At 43.6% G+C, this 21,645-nt stretch overlaps 1 protein-coding gene across 2 annotated transcripts in view; it reads left to right on the top strand.

The window, feature by feature from the left end:
• Positions 1-21,645, top strand: part of ATP6V1C1 (ATPase H+ transporting V1 subunit C1) — a 360,600-nt gene that overhangs the window by 200,897 nt on the left and 138,058 nt on the right. For both annotated transcript variants that reach the window (XM_069220590.1, XM_069220591.1), the window contains one exon: positions 17,383-17,475. In XM_069220590.1, the coding sequence (XP_069076691.1) occupies positions 17,383-17,475 (93 nt within the window). The remainder of the gene's footprint in view (positions 1-17,382; positions 17,476-21,645) is intronic.

Below are 21,645 nucleotides of genomic sequence, written 5' to 3' on the forward strand. Positions count from 1 at the left end.
CACCCTCCTTGTGCCTCCTCTCTGAGGGGAGGGGGGCACATCCCTATTCCTATTGGGGGAATCCTCCAAAATCAAGATGGAGGATTTCTAAAGGCAAGGGGTCACCTCAGCTCAGGACACCCTAGGGGCTGTCCTGCACTGGTGGGTGACAACTCCTTGTTTTTCTCATTATCTCCCCTGGACTTGCTGCCAAAAGTGGGGGCTGTGTCCAGGGGCGGGCATCTCCACTAGCTGGAGTGCCCTGGGGCATTGTAACACGAAACCTGAGCCTTTGAGGCTCACTACTAGGTGTTACAGTTCCTGCAGGGGGGAGGTGTGAAGCACCTCCACCTAGAGCAAGCTTTTGTTTCTGTCCTCAGAGAGCACAAAGGCTCTCACCCTAGGGGGTCAGAAACTCGTGTCTCAGCAGCAGGCTGGCACAGACCACTCAGTCCTGCAATGAAGGATTGGGTAAAATTCAGGTGGCATCTCCAAGATGCCCTCTGTGTGCATTTTTTAATAAATCCAACACTGGCATCGGTGTGGGTTTATTATTCTGAGAAGTTAGATACCAAACCTCCCAGTATTCAGTGTAGCCATTATGGAGCTGTGGAGTTCGTTTTTGACAAACTCCCAGACCATATACTTAATATGGCCACACTGTACTTACAATGTCTAAGAATAGACATAGACACTGCAGAGGCATATTGCTCATGCAGCTATGCCCTCACCTGTGGTATAGTGCACCCTGCCTTAGGGCTGTAAGGCCTGCTAAAGGGGTGAGTTGCCTATTCCGCAGGCAGCGTTTTGTGTGCATAGCATCCTGAGAGGAATGCAATGTCGACTTTGCCTTTTTTCTCCCAACCAACACACACAATCTTCAATTGCAGTGTGCATGTGTTAGGTGAGGGGTCCCTTAGGGTGGCACAACATATGCTGCAGCCCTTAGGGACCTTCCCTAGTCACAGGGCCCTTGGTATCACTGGTACCTTTTACAAGGGACTTATCTGTGTGCCGGAGTGTGCCAATTGTGGAAACAATGGCACATTTTTAGTGAAAGAACACTGGTGCTGGAGCCTGGTTAGCAGGGTCCCAGCACACTTCTCAGTCAATTCAGCATCAATATCAGGCAAAAAGTGGGGGTAACTGCAACAGGGAGCCATTTCCTTACACCTATCCATCCAGCTCACAGAAAATATCTCAGACTTATAATAGCAGGTAAACATTACCAATTCAGAGTTCTGCCATTCGGCATAACAACAACTCCAAGAGTATTTACAAAATGTCTAGCGGTAGTAGCAGTTTACCTAAGAAGACAACACATACATGTCTTTCCTTATCTAGGCCATTGGCTAATAAAATCAAGCAATTTTATACAATGTCAACAACACACTCAATACACAATAGAGACCCAACATACACTAGGGTTTACTCCCAACTACCAAATAACCCATCTTCAACCAGCACAGAGGCAACCTTATCTAGATGCTATTCCCATTACGCAAAAGGCCTTAGCCTATCCAAATCCACAAATGATACAAGCTTTCCAAAATCTCATACCACAAATGCAGCCAAATCAACAATGCACTGTAAGTTTTATCATGAAACTATTGGGAATGATGGTATCCTGCATAACAATAGTACTGCATGCAAGACTAAACATGAGAAAACTAGAACAGTGCCTCTCACAGCAATGGTCTCAAGCACAGGGTCAATTGCAAGATCTAGTGTTAGACCGCAAAACGCACAGGTCCCTTTAATGGTAGAATCTCAGTAATTTAATAAAGGGGCGGACATTTCAAGACCCTGAGCCTCAGACCACAATAACAACAGATGCATCAATGATAGATTGGGGAGCTCATCTCAACAACCTTACCATTCAAGGGAAATGGGATTCAAAACAGCTAAATTATCACATAAACCATTTAGAATTATTAGCTGTGTTCCTTGCCCTAAAAGCGTTTCAACCACTTCTCACACACAAGACTGTCTTGAGAAAAACAGACAATATGACGACCATGTATTACGTAAACGAAACAGATCGTGACACGTTCATCTCAACTGTCCCTTCTAACCCAAACAATATGGAAATGGGCAATTCTCAATAAAATGTATCTACTAGCAGACTACATCCCAGGAAAACACAATCAGCTTGCTGCTCTCCTAAGCACAACACACCAACAGATACACGAATGGGAAATTCACTCTCAAGTACTTCATCAGTACTTTCAAAAGTGGGGGACTCCAGAAATAGACCTATTTGTAACAAGTGAAAATGCAAAATGGCAAAACTTTGCATCCAGACACCCACACCCTCTGTCCGAGGGCAATGCTCTATGGATCAACTGGTCAGGGATATTTGCTTATGTTTTTTCCCCTCTCCCACTGCTTCCATTTCTGGTCAACTTCAGACTTCTCTCACCATACTCATAGACAACATTGGTACACAACACTCTTAGACCTGTCAGTAGTACCTCACTACAAACTTCCAAACAGACCGCATTTGTTAACACAAAACAAAGGACAAATCAGACATCCAAATCCCTGTGCTCTCAACTTAGCGACTTGGCTCATGAAGTCATAGAATTTGGATACTTACAACTTCCATTAGAATGCATGGAAGTTCTCAAACAAGCATGCAAGCCTACAACTAGGCAATGCTATGCTAACAAATGGAAACAGTGTGTTTATTACTGTCAATCTAAAAATACTGACCCCCTTACAGCATCAATACAAGATATTGTATGCTACCTACTTCATTTACATAAGTCAAATTTAGCTTTCTCATCTATTAAAATTCCTCTTACTTTCATATCAGCATATTTGTAGACTATACAACATACCTCACTTTTTAGAGTCCCAGTTATAAAAGCCTTAATGGAAGGACTAAAATTTATTATTTCACCTAGAACACCACCTGTTCCTGCTTGGAATCCCAATATTGTACTCACAAGACTAATGGGTCCACCTTTTGAACCCATGCATTCCTGTGGGATTCAATTCTTAACCTGGAAAGTTGCTTTCCTTGTGGCCATTACTTCATTATGAGGAGTTAGTGAAATACAAGCATTCACTCTTGAAGAACCTTTTTTCCAAACATAAAGTTGTAGTTAGAACTAATCAAAAAATTCTGCCAAAAGTTGTATCACCTTTTCACATAAACCAAACAGTGGAATTGCCGGTCTTCTTCCCACAGCCAGATTCAATTGCAGAAAGAGCCTTTCACACTCTTGACCTTAAAAGAGCTCTAATGTACTATGTGGATAGAACAAAATAATTCAAAAAAACTAAGCAACCTTTTGTTGCTTTTCAACAACCACATAAAGAGAATCCTATCTCTAAACAAGAATTAGCAAGATGGATTGTTAAATGTATACAAACATGTTACATTAAGGCAAAAAGACAACTTTTAATCACACCTAAAGCACATTCCTCTAGGAAAAAAGGTGCATGTATGGCATTTTTAGGAAACATACTAATGGCAGACATATGTAAAGCTGCCACATGGTCTACACCACATACATTTACAAAGCATTACTGTGTAGATGTATTTTCAAAGCAACAGGCCAATGTTGGTCAAGCTGTCTTAAGAACATTATTTCAAACAACTCCAACTCCTACAGGCTAGCCACCACATTTCTTGGGGGAGAGTAACTGCTTTGTAGTCTATGCATAGCATGTGTATCTGCAGCTACACATGCCATTGAATGGAAAATGTCACTTACCCAGTGTACATCTGTTTGTGGCATGTAGTGCTGTAGATTCACATGCACCCTCCCTCCTCCCCTGAAGCCTGTGACCGTTGTAGTATTATATATTGTATATATATATATATATATATATATATATATATATATATATATATATATATATATATATGCATTGCATGGACATTTAATTTCGTTAGACTCTTTACTTAACCCTCCTGAGGGAAAACAGTCTAACAAAGGACTCAATGACCATGCACACTATCACAGAGAAGGAGGAGTCACTCGATCTCGTGACTCGAAAACCTTCTTAGAAGAAAAACAATTTGTAACACTCGGAGCCCAAAACTTGATATATATATATATATGAAATTTATAAAGCACATTCTGGCTCAGAAAGAGCATCAAAACGCTAAAACAGAAGGTGAGAAACTCAAAGACCGACAAAGAATATATATATGTTTGATGGCATGTGTAGCTGCAGATACACATGCTATACATATACTGCCCTCTAGTGTTGGGCTCGGAGTGTTACATGTTGTTTTTCTTGGAAGAAATGTTTTCAAGTCACGGGATCGAATGACACCTCCTCTTCGGCTCCATTGCGCATGGGCATCAACTCCATGTTAGATTGTTTTCCTGCAAAGGGTAAGGAAGGAGTGATAAAGTATAAAGAAAAGAGATGTCCATGCAAATGGAATGAAAATATATATATATATATGTACAAGTGAATGTTTAACAGACAGCTACCGGCTCCCAGGGAGGTGGGAGGGTGCATGTGAATCTGCAGCGGAAAATGCCACGAACAGATGTACACTGGGTAAGTGACATTTTTCCGTTCAATGTCACGTGTAGCTGCAGATACATATGCTATGCATAGCCTACAAAGCAGTTTTACCTCCCATAAGCAGTGGTCAGCCTGTAGGAGCTGAGGTTGTTTGAAATAGTGTCCTTAGTACAGCTTGTCCTACTGTGGCCTGCTGTGTTGCTAACACATCTACACAGTAATGCTTGGTAAATGTATGTGGTGTTGACCAAGTGGCTGCTTTACAAATTTCGGCCTTTGGTATGTTACCTAAGAAAGCCATTGTAGCCCCTTTTTTCCGTGTGGAATGTGCTTGAGGTGTAACTAAAAGCTGTCTTTTAACTTTTAGGTAACATGTTTGGATACATTTTACTATCCATCTTGCTAATTCTTGTTTTGAAATAGGGTTACCAGTATGTGGTTTTTGGAATGCTACAAATAACTGTTTGGTTCTTCTAAAGGATTTTGTCCTGTTAATGTAATATATTAAGGCTCTTTTAAGATCGAATGTATGCAGGGCTCTTTCTTCTACAGAGTCTGGCTGTGGGAAGAAGACTGGTAGCTCAACTGTTTGATTAATATGAAACGGTGATATAACTTTTGGGAGAAATATTGGGTTTGTTCGAAGTACAATTTTATGTTTATATACCTGTATGAACGGTTCTTGAATTGTGAAAGCTTGGATTTCACTAACTCTTATTAATTAAGTAATTGCGACTAGAAAGGCAACTTTCCATGTTAAATATTGAATCTGGCATGAATGCATAGGTTCAAGTGGTGGCCCCATAAGTCGTGTGAGCACTATGTTTAGATTCCACGATGGTATTGGAGGTGTTCTAGGTGGAATAATGTGTTTTAATCCTTCCATGAAGGCTTTGAAAACAGGGACTCTAAATAAAGAGCTGTGTTGTTTATTTTGCAAGTGCACAGAGATTGCAGTGAGGTGTATTTTAATGGATGAAAAGACTAAATTTGCCTTTTGCAAATGAACCAAATAACCTACAATGTCTTGTATTGATGCTGAAAGAGGGGTAATTTGTCTAGATTGACAGTAATACACAAATCTTTTCCATTTGTTTGTGTAACACTGCCTGGTAATGGGTTTCCTTGCTTGTTTAATTACTTCCATACGCTCAGTTGGTAGTTGTAGATATCCAAACTCTATGATTTCACGAGCCAAATCTCTAGATTGAATATTTTGGGATGTGGATACCATATCATTTGTCTGTTTTGTGTTAACAGATCTGGTCTGTTCGGGAGTTTGATATGTGGTACTACTGACAGATCTAATAGTGTTGTGTACCAGGGTTGTCGTGCCCACGTTGGTGCTATAAGTAGGAGTTTGAGTTTGTTTTGTCGCAGTTTGTTGACTAGAAATGGAATGAGCGGGAGAGGGGGAAAAAGCGTAAGCAAATATCCCTGACCAATTCATCCATAGAGCATTTTCTTTGGATAGAGGATGTGGGTACCTGGATGCGAAGTTTTGGCATTTTGCGTTTTCGCTGGTGGCGAATAGGTCTGTCTGGTGTTCCCCAGTGGTGAAAGTATGGCTGAAGCACTTGGGGATGAATCTCCTGTTCGTGCGTTTGTTGATGATGTCGGCTGAGAACATCTGCCAATTGGTTGTGTATCCCTGGAATGTATTGTGCTACCAGGTGAATGTTTTTGTTGATTGCCCATTGCCAAATCTTTTGTGCTAGGAGGGAGAGTTGGGATGAATATGTCCCTCCTTGTTTGTTTAGGTAATACATTGTTGTCATGTTGTCTGTTTTGATAAGGATGTTCTTGTGAGTGAGAAGAGGCTGAAAAGCTTTGAGTGCTAGGAATATAGCTAGCTATTCTAGGTGATTTATGTGAAACTCTTTGTGTTTGGCGTCCCATTGCCCTTGAATGTTGTGATTGTTGAGGTGTGCCCCCCAGCCAATCATTGATGCATCTGTTGTAAGTATGGTCTGAGGCACAGGGTCTTGAAAAGGCCGCCCTTTGTTTAGGTTTGTGGCATTCCACCACTGAAGTGATATACGTGTTTGGCGGTCTATCAACACTAGATCGTGAAGTTGACCCTGTGCCTGTGACCACTGCTGTGCAAGGCACTGTTGTAAAGGCCGCATGTTTAGTCTTGCATGTGGGACAATGACAATACAGAATGCCATCATGCCCAACAGTTTCATGACGAATTTGACAGTGTGCTGCTGGTTTGGCTGTATTTGTGTCAATGCATTGCGAAATGCTTGTATTCTTTGTGGACTTGGGCTTGCGAGTGCTGTTTGTGTAATTAGTGTGGCTCCTAAATACTGTTGAATTTGCTCAGATTGTAGGTGCGATTTCTTGTAGTTTATGGAGAACCCTAGGGTGTGTAGGGTTTGTATTACATAATGGGTATGGTTTTGACACTGTGTATGACTGTTGGACTTTATTAGCCAATCGTCGAGATATGGGAAGACATGAATGTGTTGTCTTCCTAGGTAGGCCGCTACTACTGCCAGGCGTTTTGTGAATACTCTGGGAGCTGTTGTTATTCCGAAGGGTAACACTTTGAATTGATAATGTTTTCCCTGAATCACAAACCTGAGGTATTTCCTTTGCGCTGGATGGATGGGTATGTGGAAATACGGATCCTTGAGGTCTAATGTTGTCATGAAATCTTGGTACTGTGGCAGCAGGACCACATCTTGTAGTGTTACCATGTGAAAGTGTTCTGACCGGATGTAAAGATTTTGGGTTCTGAGATCTAATATTGGTCTTAAGGTTCCGTCTTTTTTGGGGATGAAGAAATACAGTGAGTAAACTCCTGTTCCTATTTGATCTTGTGGCACAAGCTCTATTGCTTGTTTGAGTAATAGATATTTTACTTCTTCTAGCAACATGGTGATATCTTGGGTGGAGAGATTGTGTGGTTTTGGTGGAATATTTGGGGGAATTTGTGCCAATTCTATGCAATAGCCATTGCGGATAATGGATAATACCCAGTTGTCTGTTGTAACGGGTAGCCAATTAGTGTGGAATTTTTGCAGTCTTCCCCCCCACAGGGGAGGTGTGAGTGATATGGGTTTTTGTGTTGTCTGCAAGATCTGTCTAGCAGCCACTGGGCCAAGGAAGGGAGTAATTTCTGCTGGCAGATAAGACACCTGGCAGGACTGATGTCTGTTTATTGTGGTCAGTTGACTATGGTCGTTTGGGAATTTAACCTGATCCTAGTCGGACTGGTGCACAAGCCCCTTGAGCAATTGACTTCAAGTGACCTAATGCCCTCTTAATTTTAAGGCCTTTTTCCTGATGGCCAGGAGCAAAGGAGAGCTGGGATCCGTTAGCACTTCTGAACTTGCATGTTTTTCCATAGTGTGAAAAGTAATTTTTGGGGGTAATCCTTGTCTTGTTCAGTGATACTGTGTTGAACATGGAGGTGATCAGAGCGCTGGATTATCAGGTATTGAAAATGTTTTCAATCTCACACAGCTCAGAAGTTGATAATAAGAAATAGCCAATAGACCCAAACAATAACAGTCATAGTAAAAGCAACAGTGCTCTTCCTACCGATTTCCATAATTTCAATTAATGTACATTCTCACCTTGGAGAACTCTGCACTCACAAAAGACCTGTACCCAACCACCAGTTATTTAATTTTCACAAATATATGGTACTTGCACAATGTTTTTTACAAGAATGTGAATGTTTTTGGCATGTCAGGTGGCGTCATTCACTGTTTCGCTTAACATTTGTTGTAATTTAATATTTATCTTAGCTCACAAACGTTTTGAGTGGAATCCGTCTAGTGGCCAGTTCAGTGTAGGACATTTTCATTTAGCCGTGCATTTTGAAGTGGTTCAGCTGTTTCTAGGCTTTCCTGGATACAGTGCAGAGCTACTTCTCATAAAAGACTTGATGCTTGTCTTATCGAACGGAGAAGCACACAGGTATTATTTGACTGAACATTTATCTGTGTCACATTTGTGACTTCCATAAGTCGCTTAGGATCAAGGAGTGGAATTACTTATTTTGGAACATTTATTCCCTTGCACACATTGGTCACAACTCCATGTTCGCGTTGACAACCTTGCTAATGTAAAGTGTTTTATTTTTTTGTATCTGTTGGAAATTGGGTTACTAGTCGAGGGGGATGACACCCTACTCTAACAGCAACAACAATCTCTGTCAGGGTGAGGCACAAGTAAGCCCTAAATTAACCTGTAATCAACCGTTTGGTATCTTGGCACAAAGCAGTCAGGCTTAACTTGGAGGCAATGTGTAAAATATTTATAAATATCATATATATATTATATAATAGTACTAGAGAAAACACAGCAGAGGAAAAACTCCATACCAATTTAGAAAAAAGGGTAAAATGTAATAAATTATTTGAGACCAAAACAACAAATATCCAAACAGTAGAACTACAAATATGAAATTTCAAAGTTTTAAGTAAAAATAGTGCCTAGAAACACAAATTGCCATGTTCATGCTGACCATAATGTAGTGTGGGCCAAATAAAGGAACAGAGTTAGGCTCACTGAACAGATTACTGTAAATTCTGGTTTCCTGAGCGTTGTGAGTTCCCGTTTCGGGGTTGTGTTGCCTAGCAGCAGACACAGTTTCGAGAAGCTGCGATGCAAGATTTGGTGTAGAGAATACGTCGCACTGCAGCAGTTCTGATGTGGCTGCGAAGAGATGTCATGCTGCATCTGTTATGCTCACAAGACCACAGCTGGCCTAACCGAGCTCCTTCAGGCTCTCTTCCAAGGGTCTAGAACTGGAGTGGTAAAACTTTGGTGGGGGGGGGGGGGAGTAGGACTGAGGCTCTAATGATCACGCCAGCAAAATAGCCCTTAAAGTCGATCTGGTGGTCCTGTTTTAAAGATCGAGGTCCAGTCCTTTACTCAGACAGCAGAGTAGCAGTCCCTCTGGCAGAGCAGCACAGTAGTTCTTCTGAGTCTTCCACAGGTCCCGAGGTTTACTGAAGAGTTGGGTTTGAGGGTCCAGTATTTATATCTGGTACCCACTTTAAGTAGGAGAAAATTCTTGAGGTTTCCACCCCCCCCAGAGGTGTTTGTATTTTTCTGCCTCTCTGCCGTGGCCCCAGCTTGTCTTGGGTCACAATAGTCTAGTGTTAATCTTTGAGTGTGCTCAGGCAGAGCCTTAGTGATCCTGCAGGTTTGGTAGGTGACAGCTGCCTCCCCTTTATCAAGTTAGAGATGGTCCATCCTGCCAACTTCTATGCTTCTTTGCCTCTCTGTCTGGGAGCAATATACAACAACCAGTGGCCAGCTACATCTAGTCATGTGATCCAGGAAACCGGTTGCAGCACCAAATAGTTTGGAAAGTGAAATGGCAACTTTCTGAAGATGGCATTTTCAGAACTGTTACTTAAAATCCAACTTTACCATTAGAGAGGGTTATAAATTCCAATTCATTAGACACCAAACGCAACATAACTGATCGCTCACAATTAAAAATTTGCACTTATTAAATGTAATAAGGCAACCCAGTGTCATTCTATGGGGGAGGTCATTCTTGCAGTAGTGAATAACAAATTTAAGAGTTTTTCCCTTACCAGGACATGTAAAATTTAAAGTACATGTCCAACTTTTTAAATACACTGCACCCTGTCCTCTGAGCTGTTTAGGGCCTGCCCTAGGGCTGTCTTAATATGTATTAAAAAGGAAGGTTTAGGCCTGGCAAAAGGTTTATTTTGTCAGGTCATTAATGTCACTGTAAACTGCACAAATAGGTTGCAATGGTAGGCCAGAGACATGTTTACTGGACTACGTATAATAGACTGTAAGGTGGATTTGTAGAGCACTGCTTGTCACCCATGAGGGTATTCAGGTGCTGGGTAGGTGGCACAATCAGTGCTGCAGACCCACTAAGGGGGAAAGCACATGAATATTGTTTTAGGAGGCATGGCCAAGACGGGAATGGAGTACAAGGCATTTTATGTAGTCTCTGGATGCTTGTGGGCCTTTCTGCAGCATCCTGGGCACCAGGGCCTCACACAAGCCAAGAAGTAGCCGTGGACCCACTTCCCATACTGTAGTATTCATATTGGGGAAAGTGGGAGAGGGGGGGATGGGGCGGGTGTGTATCTGTGGCTGGAGCCCCCTGCCTGCCTCAGTAATGCAACAAGTTGGGGAGTGGCAGCCCCGCATGCTAAAGGAATCAGGGCTTGTGACACTGCTGTGGCTAGAGACCCTCCCCGCTTGCCCCATTATACTAGACATTGCAGGGGTCCTGTGAAGACCTTACATCTTCTTTGAGGTGGGGTGGTCTGAGGCTTGCATGATGGAAGAGGGAGGGAACCTGAGAAACTCAATGAGTACTGAATTCATAGCTCTGGGAGCCTTGACATTATTTGGAACTGAACTGGAGATTATTCTTCCCCTATATAAGGCCTACCAGCTGGGAGGCAGTTTCAAGGGGGAGACACAGACGACAGGTGGGGAGCCGTGCTACAGTAGCTGATCTGTTGCCAAAGTCCCACGGAGGTGGTGGGCTCTTCTACTGGGGTACACCTGGGGTACACCTGCCTCCTTGTCGCTTGTGGATGGCCCTGTGCCTAGGAAGCTAACCACCTATGCACGAGACCGGTGGAGGGGCTGTCCTGGGACCCCTGCGATTATTGCCTGCGCATTGCAGCAGCATGCCACGCCTCACATCCACCCTGTGTTGTACCCTCTCAAGATCCTCCCCCCCAAAAAACACATGCACGCACACACAGAGTCAGTGAACAAAACTGCAACAGTCGCACATGGAGCCTCAGTACCAGTGGCTATTGAACAGGACTATACAGGCCACCTCGTATAGGAGATCTGCATCTGCTCTAAAATCGACTTACTTAAAGCAGACTTTAAATTTTATATCCAAGACATTTGACTTGATGTCTCTGAGATAAGTGGGCATGTGGATGACTTGGAACGCACTGGTAATGCCAGCTCAGAGTATCAAGAGCTACTATAATGCAGAGTAGTAACACTTGAGCATCAACAGATTAAATTACAAGCCAAGCAGGAATACCTGGAAAACAGAAGCCACCAGAACACTATACGCATCCAAGATGTCATTAAGAAAGTGAAAGGAAACAATGTGATGGCCTTCACAGTCAAGCTCCTACCGACAATCCGAGGTGATGCGAAATCCTCTGCACTGGACCTGGATAGGGCCCATTAGGTGGACTCTGCGTCTAGATGCCACAACTCAAACCCTGACATCCTAACACAAGTCCACTTCTTTATGAAAAAGGATGGTATTCTACTGGTCTCCAGAAGTAAGGCAGACTTGGTGTTTCAAGGGCATACCATTCAGCCTTCCAGGTCCTCTGTCCGGTTACACTGCGCAGGCGTCTGACTTCAAACTGATCAATGATAAGCTGAGGGAGTTGGGCTTTATTATCAGTAGGAGCACCTCTTTGCCCTCATGTTCCCAAGGGGAGGTAAATGATCCCTGCGTTCCTTGGCAGAGGCGAAATACTTGCTGGGGATTTCGGTTGACCTCTCTGGCAGAGACCCAGCCAAACACAAACACATGGCTTAGAGAAGGACTGCACCCCATGTGGAGCACGGTGCAACCCCGTTGACCAGCCAAAAAACAAAAGGAGACCGCATCCTAGGAGACCAAGCGCAACATCAATCACCTACAGAACAATGGGAAAGATTCCTCTCCAACCCCATCCACCAGTGGCCCGTTGAAACTTGGGAACCACTCTGCATCAGTGGGAGAGGGGTTCTTTACTGTGGCCTCCGGAACTCCAGCAACTGTAGACTGAAGCCATGGTGTTCCAGATAGCATTCTAGCCATTATCACATGTTGAGACACGGAACACTCCTTGTGATCAAACACCCCTCCACCTCCGGGTTCTCTTGGCCCGTTGTGTTTTTTGTTTTTATTGTTTCCTTTCCCCTTTTTAGTCAGTTGTCTATAGAGAGTGCTGCACCAGATTTTCACGCACCACATAATGCATATCACGTTGGTAGGCATGCATCTCGTCCACCTCACTTGTTGTCCTTTAATGGCGAAACTTCTCCCACGGTCTCAGCAGCCTCAGCATTCCTCGCTCTCAGGGCAGGACCAAGTCCATGCACAAGATCTCTTGTCCCCTGCCAGCCACATCCCATCAGGTGCTCCCTCTTCACCATGATAGAAACGTGCTCCCCTCTGTACCAAGGGCGCAACTACACACTATAATTTGCTCTCTTTAAGTGTTTGTGGTCTCAACTCACCTAGCAAACGCAAACAGGTATGGAGATACATTTTACAACAGGACCCGGACATTGTCCTCCTTCTGGATACTCACCTCATGAGGGCGGATAGCCACCAGTGGCCCATCTGAGATATCCTCTACACTATTGGGCACATGTTCCTACTAAAACACTGTGAGTGGATGTCTTATGCAAGGCAGGCTTCTGCTCCACCATCCCTGAAAGTGGTGAGGGGTAAGGATGGACACTTTCTGAAGCTGCACATGCTCAGGGTCAAACAGCTGCTCAAAATTTACTCTCCCTATCACCCACAGGACCCCAGTCTCGAGTACAAACTGCGGGTTCAGCTAGCAGAGTGGAGGGCAACATTATAGTGGACGGTGACTTTAGCTTGGTGTGGGAGTCAGACCCAGAGATAAGCAAGGTAGCATATTAGGGCACTGGAACAATGTCTGCTCATCCTAAGTGCAACCTCACAGACTTGGGGCTCATAGACGCTTGCGCTATAGGCACTCGGATGTGTATGACTACTTGTTGTACTCCTATGTCCATGCATCATACTCACAAATTGACCACCTCTTCCATACTCATTCTCTTCTCAGTGACTTTGACATAGCGACCATCTCTATCTCTGACCAAGCTCATGTCGAACTCGTTTGATCCAGTAATGCCCATCCTAGTAGGGGTCCACCATGATGGCACTTACCCCCACAACTCCTCTGAGGCCCGGTGGATGCAGCCAAGATGCGCAAGGGGATAGGCTAATATTTTAAGCTCAGTGGTCTCCTGGACACTTCGCTGCACACACTCTAGAATGAGTTCAAGGCTATCATCAGTGGGGTGATCTCCACTATTGCTGTTGCCAGGAGGAGGGAGGGCAGACTGGTGGAGTAGGGCCTGGCAGCTGATATCAAAGCCTTAGAGAGGCAGGATCACATGACTCCCGCTAGGAGCAACAAAACGCAGCTAGCAATTCTGCCAGGCCAGATTAGAGCGCACAGAACTAATAGGGCAGATCGCTCCGTTATATATGAAGTGGTGAATAAAGTAGGCTTCTTGTTGGCGTTCAAACTCCACCAAATATAAGCTAAAGTACATATTACCCAACTTTGGTCGGGGACACAGGCTGGGCGACCTATGAAAAGGATAAACAGTGGGCATCCCATGAATACTATCAAACTCTCCTCACACAAGATGACGCTTCCCAGACCCTGACCAATGCGTATCTGGAAACCTGCAACTTGGATCCCATTTATCCCCAACACACAGAGCTACTCGATGCCCCAGTTACCCTTGAGGAACTGCATTGAATGGTAAGGCCACTGCCACTTGGGGGAAAACTCACTTTCTACAGAGTGCTCCTTTTTAGTCTGCAATACTCTGTTCAATTCCTTTACCCAGAATACGGGCCTCACACCCACCATGGTGGGGGCGGAGATATCTCTTGTACTCAAACCAGGAAAGGATCTTACAGAGTGCTCATTCTATTGCCCCACTGCTCTTCTTAACAGGATGCTAAGATATTCATGAAGATACTAGCCACCACACTGGATCGCTATCTTGCAGGCATTATAGACCCTGATCAGGTGGGGTTCATCTGCAACAGGGTGCAGACAACATATGCTGGACTGCACACTTAGTTGAAAAGTTCCACTACCACAACATCCTGGCATGCCTTCTCTTGCCTGAAGTGAAAAAGGCATTCGACAGGATGAACTGGACCTTCCTCCAAGCGATTTTAGGCAATATAGGCCCGGGGACTGGGCATGATAGTTAAAATTATGACCTACTGTTTTTCTCCAACAGCCTCTCTCGCTGTCAACAGGCACAATATGGGCCCCATCTGCATTTTCAGGGGCTCCCGACTGGGGTGCCGTTGTCGCCACTTCTCTTCGCCATATCGGTCACGCCCTTAGCCATCAGCATCCAACACACTATTGAGATTGTGGGCATCCCTTTCGGGGGGCCGAGCTCATAAGATGAGCCTTTTTGCAGATGATCTCTTAGTTACTGCCTCTCAACCAGACACTTCTCTTCTGGCTGTCGTTGAGAGCCTCGCTGCTCTTGAAGCAGTGTCCAGGTTCAAAGTCATTATGATCAAGTCCTTTGCACTCAAAATTACCATAGCCAAGTAGGATCTCCCTGCTCTACAAGAACTAGCGCCATTTCAATGGGCCTCTCGCATGATTAGATACTTGGGCCTTAATCTAACCATTACGCTATCCTCCTGGTCACAGGCTAACTGGTTGACTCTCAGGTGATCCGTCCCAGAAGACTTCCCACGCCGGAAACTCCTCTACATATCTTGGCATGTACTACTGGGCTAATCAGCTATGCTACATTTCTGAATTGGTGGTCCGCAAGATTGAGTCACTGGTTTCTCACGGATCAGGCAGTGGCTTATCGACCCCTTTGGGATTTAGCCTGGCTACGCAGACATGCCAGACCACATAGTGCCTATATAGCCACCCCTACTAGGACAGATCTCAAAATATTGGACTAATTAAAACTCAAGAGGGGACTCTCTACCTTTGCCTCCCCCAACACACTGATTGCTCACAGGCCAGACTTCACCCAAACACCTGACCCTCACTCATTTCCTAGCTGGAAGGCGGGGACTCTAGTGCACTAAGGAACCTCTTTGTGGGAGCCTCAATTACATCTTTTGAACCTTGCAAGGCCGACTATCACCTCCCTGAAACTCGAAGACCTTAATAGTGTCAGCTGCATCATTCAACGACGCACTCTTCCAACAGTTCGGGGGCTACTAACTCCTGCAACCCCTTTCATTACCTACCAGGCGCTTCCAACAGTCAACCAGTCCCCCCCCCCCGAACCCCTTATGACCTCACACATACCAAACTCACTGTCAGACTAGCAGTACACAAGGCATCTTGCCTACGCAGTGGGAAGCCCTGTGACGCGATATACCTAAAACTTACAGGAGGCTTTCCCAGTAGGAAACCGCCTATAAACTCATGTTTCAATGGCATTACATACAGATTTGCCCCTTCACTACATACCCCTCCACATCTCCCCTCTGCTGGTAATGTGGAGGCGCCCAGGGATTTGTCACATCTGGTGGTCCTACAACCTCTTAACCTCATACTGAAAGGAAATTCTGGAACACATCCAGGGCTTCGTGGGGGTACCTACTTCCTGCCTCCTACCTCAATTATACTAGGCAGCCGACCCCTCACTTTAGAAGCAATGACACACACCGATGGAGGCTTATCTGCCATATGCTCAGTGCTGCCCGGCAGCTCCTGGCACTGGCATGGAAAAAGGAGGCGCCTCCCGTCGCTCAGTGTTTTTTTTTTTTGCACGTAATTGCAATGGAGCAGCTTTCCCATAACTTGCCCAAGACTGACACCAAGTTCCAGTGTGTATGGCGCCCATTACTACGTTATTTGTTCCGACTGGATTTCATTTTCTTTAGTCCACCGAAGCTTAAGACGTTGAAGCTCTCTGAATAAATTGGTTTTGAATGCCTACCTTGACAAGAGAAGCCCCCCCCCTCGTCCGTTCTAAGTAGGGACACCTCGAATACTGCTGGCACAATACGACTCATGTTCTGGAGCTCATTGTTGAAAGCATTGACATGAACCTGTTGCGCCATGTTTCTGTCTATTGCGGGAGATTCTCTTGCATGCCTTTTTTGCATCTCCTTTATCTATTACTGTGAGCCATTACTGGTGCCATGTTATGTCTAACTGCTGTGCAATGTCCTGCTTAATGCATTATTGTGATTTCTCAGTGAAGACATGTCATACTTTGTTGTGCTTTGCCTTAAGCTTTCAATAAAAAGATTACAAACAAAAAAAAATATTGTTCTAGATAGTGATGCTAATCTATATACTCCATTAGATGTTGACTGTTAGCGGACTGAGAAGATTTCATTAATAGGCTATAAAATTATGCCTATTCAAATATTGCTCCATGAACATGGCAGATGGAATTGCACAAACAAAGAACACAGAGCAAGTCATGGTATTCTGTTCAGAATACTTTGCCATGAGGTACTGACAAATCCAAGGGGCATTATGAAATATCAATCACATTTATACTCGGAGGAATATCCCTAGCACGCTGTCATTAGTATGAAATACCCATCATAATACTGTCGTGTAGACCTACATTGACTGGGTGTCCTACCTCTGGTTTCTTTATTGATACTTTCCACTCTATGGATCAACATAATGAGCCCTGGCTTTGGGTTGACTATTGACTGCTATTAGAACATACAATCCCAAAACTCCATGAGCCTCTGTTGGGCAGTTTGTCTGCTTGATTGGTAGCTTCTGAAAATGAAGACCATATTGTTAGACAGTAGGGTTTGGGCTGTATGAATACATAGAAGTTATTCCTTTTATGGCTCTTTGCCAGTGCCCCTGAGGTTGATTTGTAGTGAATCCTGTGGCAGAAGAAACCGCTGTAGCAAGCAAATACCGAGCTCCATTTAGAGGGTGACATTGGCAACATCTGTGGTCTACTATTAGAATCTGAGGCATGTCCGATTCATAGCTGAATTACGTTGTTGGCTGTAGTTCTGCCTCAGCATTCCTCTGGCATAGCTGATCACAAAGTATAATGGTATTTCTGTGATATTAGATATTTTATCTGTCACGTTTAGTGAGTGACCTGCCATTTCCTCCCTGTGCACCTTTAATAAATTATTTATTTTTCTCTGTTTGTGTAAAGCATTCTTTGTGAAGACCAAGATAGTTACCTATGCAGCGTGACGTTATTCAGGAAGGCAGTGGATGACTTCCGACATAAAGCCAGGGAAAACAAGTAAGTGTTATTTTTCCTCTAAATGCATATTTTGTATGTCACATGAGTTTTCTGTCCTTGCAGCGACTAAAATTTAACCATAGATTCCATAGTCTCTATCACAAATGGAACATATTATCAAATATGCACTTACTTGCTCAGGTCAAACTTTGTAGTAAGTGCATCCCCTCCTTTGCATCTTGTATGTTTGTGTATCTGGATGCAACCTGTACACTTCCTTTAACAATGTATGGCCTCCAAAGGATGGGGACACAGGGTGTTGCACAATAAGACTAATTTCCTCCTTCAGTGACACCTTCACAGCAAGGGCTAGGTAATCCAAAACTCTGATATGAGCACTTCATGTCATATTTTCAAGTCTCCTATCTAAAACTAGCATCGCCTCTAATAGACTCCTATTAAAATACTCTCAATTTTTTCTTTTTGCTTCCTTTGCTTGATCCACTCTGCTATCCAGTTGCAAAAGCTTTGAGCCCACCACTTCAACAACTGAGTCCACGCTACACTTTTTCAGAACTCAGTAACATAGCATCTACAACCAGAGACACTTTCTTAACGATGTCAAGCTACTTTAAAATTTAATCCAACACCACCATCTTATTCTGTTGTCGTGCAACAAGGTCCTTTACAGGCTTCGCCCAGTCTTCTCCAGCTGCTCTTTTCTTTCTCTGTTCAGGATTGAAAGAAACCCTTCTTAATTCTCCTAAGTGTGTTTTTTTCAGCCATGTTATGTACTCTTCTTTTTAACCTGCCTCCACTATGTGAACAGACCCTGTTTAGCTGCTGTTTACCTGAAGATATTGGTAGGTTCTTCTCACAAATGGGCTGGGAGCTTAGAGGTAACTTTACGTTGCCAGCACCATCTTGTAATCTGCACTGTCCAGTGATGATATTCTCCCAGCTCCAATATACCTCTACCCTTGAGACTGCTTATGTTATGGCAGTATTAACTGAATCTCTGATTGGTCCAAGCAACTTGATCATCTTCTCTAGTAAAAAGAGCCCTCAGCTTTTCCACTGCAGGGCCACATCTTGCGTAGAGCCTGAGGAAAGATGGCCATTGCGACTACCAGCAGGCTCTTCTCCACCGTATTTCATTTTTTAATGATATAGGTATTGATTATTATGAACAATGAACTTCTGCCATAAATAAGTCTTTATATACAAGTCTTAGTGTGTTTATGATGGATGACAAATGCATAGATATGATGTCTCTTTTATTCTATTTACAACCTGCTGAACTATTTCTAAACAAAATGGTATTACTTTCCCAGTGCAACTTGTAATGCCAGTCCGTCTTTGAATAGTACATCTAAATCAGGCCATCATATTTAGGTAATTCTTTCCAACAGTCTAGACTCTTTGCCTCATCCCTATCTCATAGACATTTCTCAGTCATCATACAGTAGTTTGAATTTGTCCAGCCAGTTTTAGGAAATGTGTGAAATCTTTTGAACATCTTTCTTCACAGGTACCTCTTGCTTAACCTGTACTGCTCTCCATTTTAGGCCTGGCTTAACAGCGTATGAGTCACCAGACATAATGTGATCAACCTAAAAAATAACTTTTAGGAGTGCTACAGAGATGGGCATTGGCTCCGCCCACATATTGGTAGCCAGAAGTAGGTGTTTTGATTGGGCAGAAGTTGGGTGCTTCCACAGAAAAAGTGCTTCTCCTCTACGCAGGTGTGCTTATTTTGTTCAGCTACCTTAGCCAGCAGCTTAGGCTGCCTGAGCTTGAATTTTCAGGGTGGTACACACAACACTGTAATGCTGTTAAAATGTCTTGGACAACTAGATAAGTTACACTGTTTGTTTTTCTCTGGCAGCAGCACAGATGGGAGGAGGGAAGTCATGAGGAATATATTACAATCCTGGCACCCTCCACTTCCCTTATTAGCTTAACACTTCAGAATGCAGTTTTGTATATGAGAGCAGTATGGGATAACCAGGGGGGCTACACTAATCTACATGGATTTTAGTTCTGGCTTGATTGTGCAAACACCACTTTATCTCATGTAATCAACAAGAAAGAGCTTTCCGAGTGTTACTGAGATGGAGGTTTAGGCTCCAGCCACATTTTGGTGACCCTGAGTACAGGATTTGCTTGTGCCGAATTTGTGTACTTCCACTAAAAAGATTGCTTGTCTTGCATTTTTTAGCATTTGCAAAGCTTCTACTCAATATAGTATGACTGAGTTTGCTGTGGCTGCAAGCCAGTGATCATGGCTGTAGTCCTGATCTGTTTATTATGAAATGTTATGATAAAAGGTACTAGGTTGGGCATATTTATTGTGAAAAGCACATGCTAAATTTACTAGGCTTTTAAGGATGGATTGCCATTACTCTATATGAAAGCCTTACAGATAGATATTTTCTAACATGAAATTGCAGAGATTACTGTAGTAGGCAATGGTTTTAATGTTGGTTAACCTTTGTGACAGACTGTGCATATAGAAGGTTTGCTCTGTGAGAATCCTCGTTAGGCCCTATTAGAAGAAACTCTGTTTTGCTTAGCTAACTGTAATTTTGTGTACCTTTCTAATGTTATTAATGTGTGCCTGATGGTTGCCTTGCCTTGTGGAACAGCCGAGTTGGTTACGGTGACAAGCTATAGGCGTGGTTGATGCACTGGAAAGTATTATGTCCGATGCCTTAGATCTGCTCTGCTTATTATGAAACGTTATGACAAAGGCAGTGTTGCTCATTGATGCTGAAAAGGTTTTAGGAAAGTCAATAACATTTTAATTGGAACAGCCTTTACAACACAGTCTTTGTCACACAGTGCCTTCCCAGGCAGCTTTCACCACACAGGTATTTGTACCCTTACCACGCATGCCTTTAGAACACAGCTAAGTATTTTTTTTATTAAAACTTTTAAAAAAATAGTTTAGATGAGGATAGTGATAAAGGGAAGTAAGGGTCATTTTAGGGGTTAGGGATTGGGTAGTGGTAAAGGGAGGTAGAAGTAAATGGAAGGCAACAAGTTCACTCTGGGATCAACTGGCCATTCTCCACTTTGATATTTCTCCGGCTGGCTACACACTACAGGACTGCTTTCAGAGTAGGATAGTCTGCCATGGCCTCACTATGCTGCTGTGGTCCCCAGGACAAAAGTCCTAAAAAAAATGTTTTTAAAAAAGTGAGAGAAATAATTATCATATGCACGTGGTCTAATGTCATGAGATGCCCAGGGGGGCTACACTGATCTACATGGATTTTAGGTCTGGCTTGATTGTCAGTCCTCTCAAATCTTTCTTTTTAAACAGAATGGACTAGTCTTCCCTTTTTTGTTTTTTGTTTTTTTTAAATTGTTTATTTATGCATATAAAAGAACACATATAACTATGCACTACATTATAGCAGATTACATTTAAGGAAAATTACAGTCCGCCGACCACCCAATGGCAGTACCAGTTCGAGACCCCCACCCCCACCCACCAGAGTTCACACATTGTTCTCTGACCTAGTGAGCATAGAGAAATAAAACATTTATGGTACTAAACAAGGTCGAACCAACCACCACAAACGCAGTAGGTACATTGATTAGTGGCGCCAACCAATACATATTCAGTGCAGTGCATTTCAAAACATTAACTTGCAAACAAACAGAACACTGTGAATATAGTGAGCAGAACAGAAGATAGTGCAACAGTGCCCATACAACATTGAAGGTATCACACATGCGTGGCCGGGGGGATGGGGGGAGGGGGGGCAACTGAACAACAGTCTATATACAAATCGGGAACAAGGATGAGGAGGCAGTCCACTCATGACAATCCCCACTTAAAAAGCCAAACCTGCAGACACACCAACCATGAAACCTCAAACCTCACAGCTATGCCTCTATAACCTCACCCTCATTCCTTGAGTGGTCTAACTATGTCCAGAGTTCAGTAAGTGGAAGCGTCTGTTAAGGGGTCTTCCCCCTCACTCTCCCGCACACCAGATAACTCATTAATCATGGCACTCCAGAGCTCCAAGTCACAGTCAACATGTTCATCCACTTGAACCCTTTGCAGGTGACACTCCTCTGCGGAGGCCCATTCAGCCAAGTACCTCAGCCAATCAGCACGCAGCGGGGGTGCGGGCTAGCCCATCCGATCGCAATACACCTCTTTGCCAAGATAAGCCCCAGCTGTGCAATTCTATATGCCATCTTATGACCCTT

Source organism: Pleurodeles waltl, chromosome 2_2 (assembly GCF_031143425.1).
Source record: "Pleurodeles waltl isolate 20211129_DDA chromosome 2_2, aPleWal1.hap1.20221129, whole genome shotgun sequence".
Classification (NCBI taxonomy): Eukaryota; Metazoa; Chordata; class Amphibia; order Caudata; family Salamandridae; genus Pleurodeles; species Pleurodeles waltl.